This window comes from Alosa sapidissima, chromosome 11 (genome assembly GCF_018492685.1).
Source record: "Alosa sapidissima isolate fAloSap1 chromosome 11, fAloSap1.pri, whole genome shotgun sequence".
Lineage (NCBI taxonomy): Eukaryota > Metazoa > Chordata > Actinopteri > Clupeiformes > Clupeidae > Alosa > Alosa sapidissima.
In genome coordinates this window covers 21,423,721-21,435,443 of record NC_055967.1, presented here as the reverse complement: position 1 = coordinate 21,435,443, position 11,723 = coordinate 21,423,721, and the positions used below count along the sequence as shown (strand labels likewise).

The 11,723-nt window shown below is 45.7% G+C and overlaps 1 protein-coding gene across 1 annotated transcript in view; it reads left to right on the top strand.

The window, feature by feature from the left end:
* Window positions 1-851: 851 nt before the first annotated feature.
* Window positions 852-11,723, top strand: part of LOC121724137 (A disintegrin and metalloproteinase with thrombospondin motifs 20-like) — a 90,557-nt gene continuing 79,685 nt past the window's right edge. The window contains exons 1-3 of the mRNA XM_042110498.1: window positions 852-1,173; window positions 1,460-1,815; window positions 6,130-6,295. Of these exons, the coding sequence (XP_041966432.1) occupies window positions 1,083-1,173; window positions 1,460-1,815; window positions 6,130-6,295 (613 nt within the window). The 5' untranslated portion in view covers window positions 852-1,082. The remainder of the gene's footprint in view (window positions 1,174-1,459; window positions 1,816-6,129; window positions 6,296-11,723) is intronic.

The window sequence follows — 11,723 nt, the reverse complement described above, 5'->3', positions numbered from 1 at the left end:
GTGAGCTGCCTGCTACAGCGTCGCGCAGGGAGCAGTGAGGGGTTAGGTGCCTTGCTCAAGGGCACTTCAGCCGTGCCTAGGTCGAGGTTCGAACCGGCAACCCTCCGGTGACAAGTCCGAAGCCCTAATCAGTAGGCCACACTGCTGCCCCAGACATGCAGACATGACATGGAAATGTGCAAAAATGGCACATAAATTAGTCCAAGATATCAAAGTTTCAGTGGGGGCAGGGATTATGAATGATACAACTCATAGATTTAATTGATTTAGCAAAATAATGGATGATGGTATAAAAGATTTCTTGAAAATGTTTCTACTTGATGTAGGTACTCTGTATCTTCTTTCTGAGTCTTTCAAAAGTGTAGATTAGAATAGATTTCCTGCAATAACTTTAGGATAAATTATAAATGTCTAAAATATGTTGGCTAACTGTTCGTCTAGTTCATGCGCAAGACGCAACACATTACTCAATAACTTACATCTGAAGTTGTGAAGCTCTTCTATTTTTATTTTACCCACATTCTCTTTTGAAATGGCGAAGCTGTGAGAGTGGTTTTCACCGTAGCCTATTATGCTCAACCATACTAGGGCATATCAACGGCTTCCAGGCATAGTGCACCACCACAACTTTTGTGAGTTTTGGTCATATCTACTCACAAAAACTCTGTCACAGTTCAGTCTGTGAAGTGAACGAGACAAAACTTTCGATTGGTTCAGCGGCTTAGGGGCGTTCCTGTCTGATGTTGGCGAGGACTTGGAGTGCGGTGGAGGTGGGGGGTAGGGGTGTCCTACAGATGGCCAAAGAAAAGTTTAGTTGGCACCGATCCCTCTTTTGCATACACGTAGCGCGCATAGACACCATTTTTTTGGAATGTATTGTAAATAGTACGTGTTCACAGGGGACCGTTTCACGCACGTTTAGCAATGCGATGAGGCCAGTGCACTTTGCAAGAGTAGTGGTGCAGAGTGCCTTCGCAGATCTTACGACCTGCTGCTGCTGACAAGCCGGGAAAGGAGGGGGAGAGCCGCTTCAGAAGGTACTTCTGTGGAGCAAGAGCCGTGCTTTCTCCGCTTAGGAAATCATGCAGTTTGCAATCTGGCTGGTTGGACTAATGTGGCATCTATCAGCACTCGTCCGAAACTCGCGAACATACCAATTGCATCCTAAGCAAGGTAAGTGTTATTTTGATTTATGAGACTATATCTCGCAAAAATAAGGTATTCATTCAGTGAAAATGCTCTTAAGCGGTGGTGATATGGCGCTGTCGTAAGATGTCAGTGAAGGAAGATGTCTGGAAAAAGAGTATGTTAGCTGGAGTATGTCTTTGTGGCAAATAGTAGCCTAGTTTAAGCTTTATTTAAAATATCATTGTTAATAACTAAATATCGTGTATGAAAAAAATGCAAGCGTTGCACAAACCCAACTAATCTGACATATTCCTCTTCATTACCCTTACAGAAAGTTTCATGAAACAGCTGTCATCTTATGAAATTATCACCCCTCTCCGCATTAACGATTTTGGAGAGTCGTTCCCTCATAAACTACACTACAAACGGAAGCGCAGAAGTACGGATGCGGACTTGACGGGTTTGAGGGCTCATTATAGAATAGACGCCTTCGGACAGCGATTCCATCTCAACCTAACAGCGGATTCGGGATTTATAGCTCCCTCGTACACCGTGACACATTTAGGATTGGAGCAGAGGAACGACTCCAACACAGACCTCAATGATGATATGCGCCACTGTTTCTTCCGCGGACATGTCAACTCCAAAACGGAATTCCAAGCAGTCTTCAGTTTGTGCACTGGTCTTGTAAGTACTACTAGAAGTCTGTAGTCCATTCTATCCATTATGCTCTCGTGTATTTAGGTTCAGTGACTTACCTGCATGCATAATATAACGTACCTGGAATTTGAATCGACACATTACATTGCATTATCTCTACGTTCAGGCAGTTGTGCACGAATTACATAGCAGGATGACTTCATCCTCCCGTAGGGACGGCGTTGTCAGTCACCAAAGACTCAGCAAGAAACACCGGGTCTTGAAATATCTACTCTGGAATTTGGCCTTGTGTCATCAGCCTATTACAGACGTTACAGTATCCGCAGGCTCCATGCAATAGGCTAGTAACAGGTCATTTGAGATGGATCTTAAGCGCAGACTTGAAATAAGTTTGCGTGCTAGGTCTTATGTTACAAGGAAAGCCTCAAATAATTCAGTTGTTGACCAACTTGGCACACACTCTGTTGACAAGTTAATGGTAATTGCCACTGCTATGAGCAAGATTGAATGAGTCAAGCTTCTAAAACCATTTTAGATTTCTGACCCATTTCACGAAACCTTTATGTCTATCTGTGGTACAGTGACATCAGCTGATTTTGAGACAGTGTCTGTTGTGCTTTAGAGTCCAACAGATGTGTTTTTTGAATCTGTTATAATTTGGATTTAGGAGAGTTGGACAGATAGTGTCAGAGTGATGATGTCATAGGTAAGATAAGGTTATTGGTTCAGACCTGGGGCAGGATGGCATTGACAACAGCCAGTGCAGCTGTAAGGTCTGTCCTTCTGCCTGCCACACTCAGCACTAGCCATGGCAGTGTCTGTTCTCACGATCCGTTGCCTCATACACATCTCAGATATGTGCCAGTTAGCTTGAGGGTCTAAACGGGATAGGGTCTTGGAAGCAGATGTGTCTTGACTCTCGAGAGAGTGTGTCAGAGCACCCATGCACAATTTGCAGGAGCCTCAGGTTCCCAGTCTGGCCAGTGGCCACCTCCCCCCAAACTCGTCATGTTGTGTAAACATATCCACATAGCACATTTATCCATTATACCTTTCACCAAAATGGTGAGGGAAGCTTCATACCATCTGCATGCTTCATACTGAATTGACACGGTGCTGTATGAGTGACTGACTGTTGTGGCTGTATAGCGCACTGTATATGTGTTTGTCCTCCAGGGCCATGGGATGCATTGTTATCACTGTGTTTATCCATGAATGGTATTGGTTTTCTTTTAGTGATCTCTGTCTAGGAAATGACACCAAGATATAACTATAGGCCATCTGAAGGTTCTGACCCACATCCGGATTGACGCTGACCTATTTTTCAAGGTTTATCAACTAGTGTTACAGTTATACCTCCATAACTATTACATTAGTGAACTTGAAATATTCCATATATGTGAATCTGATCACATCTTGACCTGCAGTTACTCAGTCTGAAAATGGATGAATTACAAAGCATAAGAATTTGAAAGTGTCATAATCTCCTTTTGGTTGAGTGGAAGTAAGGAAGTGACAGCACAAGACTTACAGTGCTCTCTCTGACCTGTCAGTGCTCTAGTTAGTAAATCTCAGCGGTATGATCGCTCATGTAGAATTGGCAGGACAATGGAAACAGTGTATCCTCCCCTTGCTCCAGGCTACTGGGTCGTAAACGTGTGCCTCTCAGTGAAACCCTGGGCTTTAATGATCATGCTCATCTCACTCTGATGAGCTCATTACGCACCGATGAAACCTCAAAGCAAGGGGTCAGCGACACGGAGCTGAAAAGCCAATCAAGTCAGCTCGGTTTATTATTGCAGTCAGGATGCGGCAATTTACAACGCCGGGGGGTTGTACTGCTCAAGCCCGGCACACTGTGTGCTGCTGTCTATACTGTATATGTAGGTAGGTATGAGGTGTGGGAGTCCCAAAGTTAAAGCTAGAGGGAGACAGAAGTGGAGGTTGCAGTGAACAAACAGAAGGGGGATTTTTGTTAACGCAATAGTGGTAGACCACTAATGTGCGGAGGGGAGTCTTAGCCTCTTTAGACACCACAAAAGTGCGGAGGGGAGTCTTAGACTCTTTAGACACCACAAATGTGCGGAGGGGACTCTTAGACTCTTTAGACACCACAAATGTGCGGAGGGGAGTCTTAGACTCTTTAGACACCACTAATGTGCGGAGGGGAGTCTTAGCCTCTTTAGATGTTCCGCTAATGTGCGGAGGGGAGTCTTAGCCTCTTTAGATGTTCCGCTAATGTGCGGAGGGGAGTCTTAGCCTCTTTAGACACCACAAATGTGCGGAAGGGAGTCTTAGCCTCTTTAGATGTTTCTCGGTGCCGCGTTGTTGTTCTTATGGCTCTCAGTCTCAACATGGATGGTGCTTGAACTGTTTGCCAAGGCCTGCAGACCAAATGTCAAGTGGCTGTATAAAAACTTAGACTTGAGAGAAGGGTTGGGGTTAGAGATGTGTGTGTGTGTGTGTGTGTGTGTGTGTACCTGGGTGGGTGGGTGATTGTGCATGTGTGAAATGCAAGAGGGCAAACAGTGCAGTGTGATGTATAGCTGTGTAAAGTGCAAACTCCAGACACCTTTGCAGCCGAGGGAGATTTATGCCTCACTGTACGTCTGCAGCTTTGGTGTGTGTATCGGACAAAAGCATTCCTGTGCCTGTCCTCATAGCTGAAGTTTCACTTATTAAACTCCAGCACATCCAGCACATTTCAGCACCCAATATTGAACAGCAGCCGTTGTGCAAATATTCGGATTCCGACAACTGACATACTGCGTCGAACAGTATGTATGCATTCCCAAACACTCTGTATGGAACTCTTATGAAAACAGTCAAGAAAAAGTGAATTGTCCTCTAGTGGCTCTGGAGGTACACTGTAATATAGAGACATTGTACAGGTTTACAGTGTTGTGTTTAACACATTGTAAATGGGAATGACTGATCCAGTGGGACCTCTATCTCTGTCATGGGCTGAATGTAGAATGAGACTTTCATTCCACAGCCAGCTGACAGCCTCTGTCTGCACCTTGACATAACTCACAGACAAGATATTCGCCGATGGCCTTGTGTACAGATGTTCAGTGTGGTCAGTGCAGTGGCTTGCAGTTCTATATAGTAGCCGGAGCTCCTTGATAACCTTTTCATTCTGTGCCAAACTCTGTGCCCCGATTCAGTGCTGGTTAAGCTGCAGACATTGCTCGTCCTTGCAGAGACTGCTCAAGGTTTTTCCACATGAAATGCAATGGCAAGGCATTTGCAGTCGCTTTGTCAGTGCTTCTGAAATATGTGAGTCCCAACACCCTCAATACCAGTACAGTGATCAGAGCTGTGTGTTTTTCCGCTAAAAGAGGACCCCCTGCTTGCGATGGAAAAAAAATAAGAGTTTGTACATACAGAATTATGTCATTTTTCCCACCCTCGAGGGGTCCTTTCAGATTTACATTACTGACAATCTCTGTCAGTTCTCAGTGGGCATGGAAAGAAAGCCTCAAACAGATAACATTCCAGCGTGCAATATCCTGTTCAAGTATGCGTATTAAATTACCGCATAAACACCATTGTGTGGCGTGATGAGTGAGCTCATGTTGAACTGAAGGGAGCTTTTGGAATCGTCAGGCACCGGAACAATATTAGCCTTCCACTGGTGGCCAGTGCCTCCTCCTGTAATGATACTTTTACAGCCACATGTCATGTCTAAAAGACACTTCTCAATCCACCAGGACACAGCGCTAGACATCTGGAGAGTAAAATGATGTTGTAGTCTGTATCTACACTATTGGAAAAAGCTATAAAATAGCTGGACTGGATCGTAAAACTTGGGTGTCAGATGTAATTGCTGTTTGGTGCTGCAGAGAGTGACAGATACCCTTCCAGTGTTTTTGTTTAACTTGATTGACATGAATGAAATCAATATTTCCACGATTTAGATCTTCAAAAATCTGATGGTGATCCGTCATTTTTATGGCCAACCTTCATGGAAAGTTATATGAACATGAGCTGTGTGTAGATTTAACTGGCCAGTGTTTCGAGTTCTTTGCAGCCAAAGGGCAGGTATGCACACGAACACGATGTTCACACTGTCATCACAATGGAAAATGCAGCAAGAACCTTTCGGCTTATGAACACATCCTAGTTGTCTTTGTTCAGTCTGTTGTGTAAGGTCGGGTCCTGTCCATAAAAAAAGTCTATGTGTTTTTATAGCGTGATATTAGCGTTGTTTTCCATGAAGCACATCAACACCTTTCTTGCTCTGTTTTCCAGAAGATATCATGGCCACACTTTGTATTTGTGTATAACTGGAATGGTTACTTGCCATTGATTTTGAATGCATTTTGTTTTGTCTTTTAGATTGGAACGTTTACGACCCACAATGGGGAATATTTCTTAGAGCCTCTGATACAAGCAGATGGGGAAGAATATGAAGAGGAGCACAACAAACCTCATCTGGTGTACAAACACGAGAGGAAGAGGAGCGGTCCAGCCAGCAGCGACTCAAAACCTTGTGCTGCTTCAGGTAAGGAGTGGGGCCACTCTCGCCCAAAGCCAACTCCTGCGGCTTCAATTCATTGTCTCCAAAAGCCAGTGGGAGGGTGAGATTTCTTTCACCACTTTACCTGACCTCGTTCCGTTTATTGGTGTAATGGTAATGAGAAATGCATGAACCGCCGAGCCTCGCGGCCTCTAAGCACTTGGCATGCTGGCTAGCGAGACAATTTGAGCCCTATTATGAAATGTTATTGTAATTCTGAGCAGAATGAAAGAAAATCAGTTCCAGAATGTTTGGCATTTTACAGCTGTATTTCTAAACCATTAAGCCTCCCCCAGAGAAGAAAGACAAAAATAATGACTCTTAAAGTTAGCCCTGCATTAACTGTGGTATTCGATTCCACCCATTTCATTTGAATTTTTATGACTTTGGTCTTTTGGCACTGGAAAGACCCCACAAAGAGAGAAGTGACCCTGCAAAGTTCACCTCCTACAAGTGTAAAGAATCACTCGCTGCAATCTTTGTGGGCGGCCTTTGTCGTAGACGCTATAAATCTTGTATGTGCAGGGCACCCGATTTGCTTGTAGTCTGAACTCACCCATTGTGGCCCAGTTGTGGCCATTGTCTTCTCCTTGAGTTTCGAGTGGTTTGAGTGACCCACACTGTTGGACTGATACCTTCTTAATATGCTTCCCCATTCAGCCGCCAGAGTCTGTGTGTGGCACAAACCATCTTGATTGTCTCGGCCAAGCTTTTGAAATATGCTGCCGCTGTGGGTTGGTATGGGGGTGGGTGGAGCTGTTTAGAATGCATATTCTTGAGCTTTCATGAGCCCATCCACTCAAGAATTCTTTGTCTGCATAGCAACCTTCCCCAAAATGTTTCTCAGCTGTAGCTGAAGTTGTCACCTAGCAAATATTTGGGTGCACTGAATGAATAAAAATGGTGTTGTTCAAAAATCTTTAAGTGAAGCATGTGTCAAATTGAGGCCTTGAGGTAGAGCTTACCACGAGGACGACACCTGCAGCCATCATCAAAGGCCAAAACAGCCGCACAATGACGCAGGATTAAACAAGACTAGTCTGGATGCAGCAGTACAGTAGGTGTCTCAGGCCTGAGTCTCGCACCCTATCAGATAAACCCCTTTGGCAGATGAAGTGATAAGTGTCTGCTTTGATGGGCAGAGAGGGACTGCAATATGGATGTAGTGACTGGTAACATCTGCAGTTGGCAGCACACTGTCTCTGACACTTGCGTTTGTAATCTCCACTGGGTACAACATGCTTGTTGTACAACTCCCACCTTTTTAAAGATATACAGCTATACACAGTGCCGACTCTTACAATTGAAAATGCCCTGATGGATTACCATCCCTAATACCTCCTGTTCCTTAAATGTAACTTATCACATGTCATGTTGCTTTTGTTTCCCCAGTATCACACAAGCCAGTATTAAATATGTATCTGTAAAGGTTGTTCCTCCACACTGTTCTCCAATTGCTGCCCTGAGGTGTAATGCATTCAAACGTTGAGACGGTGACAGATAAACCTCATTGTTTGTTGTGGATCTCTATCCTGTTTACCTTACTTTCTGTCTCCTCCAAGCCCACTCAGTGTCCTCCCGCAGGCCCGTGTTGCTGAAATTATATTTCCCCGTCGCTGCGCAGTCTGCCACCCAGGCGGGCGCTTGCTGTGCCCATGCCAGTCAGCGGCAGTAGACTGTGTGAGCCGGTGAACTCGGTGGCCCAGTGGAGCTGCGCTGGGCACGGGCCGGCACGCTTGCCACACGCAGCACGACCAGACCTGATCCAGCCGGCCTAAATATGGAACTGCTTAGCCCCATAATTGCAGCGCGGGTAATGCTTTGTGAAATACTTGGCCACCAAGAAGAGAAGAAAAGAGGAGAAAAAAAACACAAAACAAAAAATACAAACCAGGAACACAAATCAATGGAGCTTTTCTGCTCACCACCCATAATGATTAATATTTTTGTACCTCACATTTATTGAGTGCCAGATGGTGTGCTAAGATCTCAATGAGTTTATAATTATTCCAATGGGGTGTTCTGGAGAGGGCCAGTTCCATGCAGCATGGCTGAGAGGGAATGGGAAAGATCGGTGTTTTGTGGCGGCGTTTGCCACTGTGCGCTTCTTTGTGTGTCGCCGGACCACCCGAGGAGATGAGAGGAGCTGATTTACATGCTGCTGTCCCCTCTCAGAGAGAGAGAGTGAGAGAGAGAGAGAGAGACGGACGTTCCCAGCCAGCGAATTCCACTCCAGGCGCTGAGAGTGCGCGTGCGTCATCAGCCCCCGCCTGTCACCCAGGCTCCACGGCACTCCAGGCTCTAAGCTCTCAGCTCGTTGACCATCTCGTCTCCGCTCTCGAGAGGCTCGCTGGACGCCGGAGAGGCTGTGGAGTTCGAGGAGAACGACTCGTCTCACCTCTGGCCAGTCCCCAGGTACTGGTCAGTGGGAATAAAGCAGAGCGTAAAAGCCTCCTTTGTCAGGGATCGTGATCTCAGGGTCCTTACCATCCACCCTTTATGCGGCCCCCCGCCCAGACACCACCATCCCCGTCGCCTGAAAGAGGAGTCTTGTCTTAAATCAAAGTTTGCTCTGCCAGAATTCGATTGCAGAAAGGCGAAAGGGAAGACAAGGGGAGGTGTTGGGAGGGGAACCTCCGTTTTTGGGGACGGACGGGGGGTAGTGCTTGCGGGCTCAACTTGCCAAATGTCCCAGTTCATCGGAACAGCACAGAGACGCCCCTCAATGGCCCAGCCAGTAGCTCTCCTCTGTGTACGTCTGAAAGATATTTGTGTTGCTGCTCCATTTAGAAGGGGAAGGGGGAAGAAGTCTTCCCCCCCCCCCCCCCCTTTTTTTTCTTTCCCTTTTGCTGTGCTCTTCTGAGAGAGCCCCTTTGAAACAAGACAAGGATGAAAAGGGCCCTGTTTTGTCAAGGGGCCGTACAGCAGGCACACAAACAAAATGTGTATCTCCCCAAAAAAGATAACCGTCACATGGTGATAAGGTTCCTGGTTAAGTTATGTGGGCTCATATTACAGCCTCCTCAGCATGCACTTCAGAGCGTTTGTGATGTCTCGACCAAGTGGAGTAGATGACGTTTAACAGAGTGGGGCTTTACAAAGTTTTGTTTTCCACTTCAGAGAGAACCTGACAAGATGCCGTGAAGTGGAACTGAATGTTAATCTCACTATCGCAGGGTAATGTGCCAGCTTAGATAATGCCTATTCTGAAACATACATGTTTTAGTGCCTTCATAAAACCCCATGAAGTTGCACACTCATTTGATCAAGAGATGGCACATAAAGTGTCAGTTATGGTGAGGGGTTAAGAGTAAAGTAAACGTGAACACTGTTGATGTCTCTACATTCCTAGGATATCCAATTGATACTGTACTTTCTCTCATGGTAACTATTCAGTGCTGTTGTCAGTGCTCAAATTCATCTCATCACTGCAATTTATCTAGTCAGTTGTCAGTTGATTGAATATTGTCAGTTGTCAGTTGATTGAACATTGTCAGTTGTCAGTTGATTGAATATTGTTAGTTGTCAGTTGATTGAATATTGAGAATAACACACCACCTCCATGGTATTTCACAGAGAGCAGTGTGTTGCAAGGACGTTGTTGCAGGCTCTTTTCCAACTGCGTGCTGGGAAGCTGTTGAGATTGGCTTACTTGAGCTTCACTGGAGGTGTATAGAGCTGTAATGTATGGGTGTCCTTGTCCTCACCACGTTCTTGTCAGCTTTGGAAGTCTTTCAGCAGAAGGGTTAGTCATTTTCTCCCGAGCGCTGTCATCTGCAGTGCGGTGTTGAAAGAGTTCGAACTGTAATAACGGTTTGTGAAGGGGCGTTCTGCAGTTCTTCCGGGCCTTCCTGTGAGATGAGGCTTAAGCGTGCTATCTGTCATTGCTGGATAATGAAGCTGAGATGTACCCATTGTTGTCTTTAGTGGCAAGTGATTTTTACGAGCAGACTTTGCTCACAGGGGAAACATGTGCTAATGGGGAAAGTATTGCTACATTTGTTATCACGTATAGCCACATGGCAAGAACAATGGTGTTTGTCAAATGTTGAATGTGTTGACAAGTTATCATAACTATAATGAAAGCCCCCTGAATACATTTTGTCTATATTAAAAGAATATTTCCAGTATAATGGAAATGTTATAAACAGAATAAGGGTAGAACTGCAAATTCAGAGCTACTTGATAATGTATAAGGCTTGAAAGGGATGTTAGGCCCAGTATAGATATAGTAATGTCCTTTAGATTAAAATAACAATGCATAACTACGCGCAACAGCAGGTTTATCATACTTCCATGATTGGATGGTTTCCACAGACTGTAATTGGCAGTGGCATTGGGTATGGCGCCATCTTTTTGTTGCTCTGCTTCTCAATGTCAACAGTACCATGCAAAAGTGTCTCCCCTCCCCATAAGCCATAAGCACTGGAGCATGTCTGAAATGTTTATGCATGCTAGTGAGCCGACCTAATGCTAATTCTGTAGAGTTCTGAATCTGGATCTTACACCTGGTGGGTTTGCCTCCCATTCCTTACTCTGTGTGACATGGAGCCTTTTACATGTAAATGAAGGCCGTGGGAATGTGAATCCAAGGAAGCCGGTGGGAAAACTGTTGTGTGTCGGGTATGTGGTTGACATCAGTAATATCTGTGGAAATATTCCTTCCTCTGAGACAATATCCATGCAAATCACATCAGCGGTTGGTGGCTGGCTCTTGACTCAAGGCCAAGTCTGTGCTTTTACTCGACATGAAAGTGCTGGATCAGGTCTCTCTCTCTCCGGTGGCTTCATGATGTGGAGCAACTTCTGCAGCCCCCCGACCGTGAGCACCAGACATCTTGGGTGGTTTTTCGCCACTGTTTTTGATAAATGTTTGCTTGCGATGTGTTGCAAGGCCGATTAAGTTTTTAAGAGCAGGAGCACACACGTTGAGCCAGCATGGGCTTTTTTTTTTAAAAAGCGTCTGCTGCAAACTGGGCCCGTCAGCCTGAGGGCCCTGATCCAAGGCCCTTAATGTAGCTGGCTGGGGGTTATCTATGTGCTGGCTGGCACGCTGATCTCAATGTCATACTCAAACGCTGATAATGAAATGGGGGTAGCTCAGCAGCATAGGGGTAGATTCTTCCCTCTGTCGGCTTGGGGGTGGGTGGTTTGGTTGCAGGGGGAGTGTGTGTGCTTGCGTGCAAACATTAATGAGATGTTCCAAGGGCTGCCTCTTAGTTGAGAATGGAGGTAGGAGGTCATCGCTTCAGTTCAGTGGCGGCCTCAGTTGGGTCGTGATGTCCGATTTGTCGTCGCAGCACTCCCAGATCCCGAGCGCCCACGTCTGTGAGAACCTTTGGTGCCTGCAGTCGTTTTGCTGCCTCCGCAAGCCGCCATCAATGGGTTTGTTTACATGGAAAATGCCCTCTCA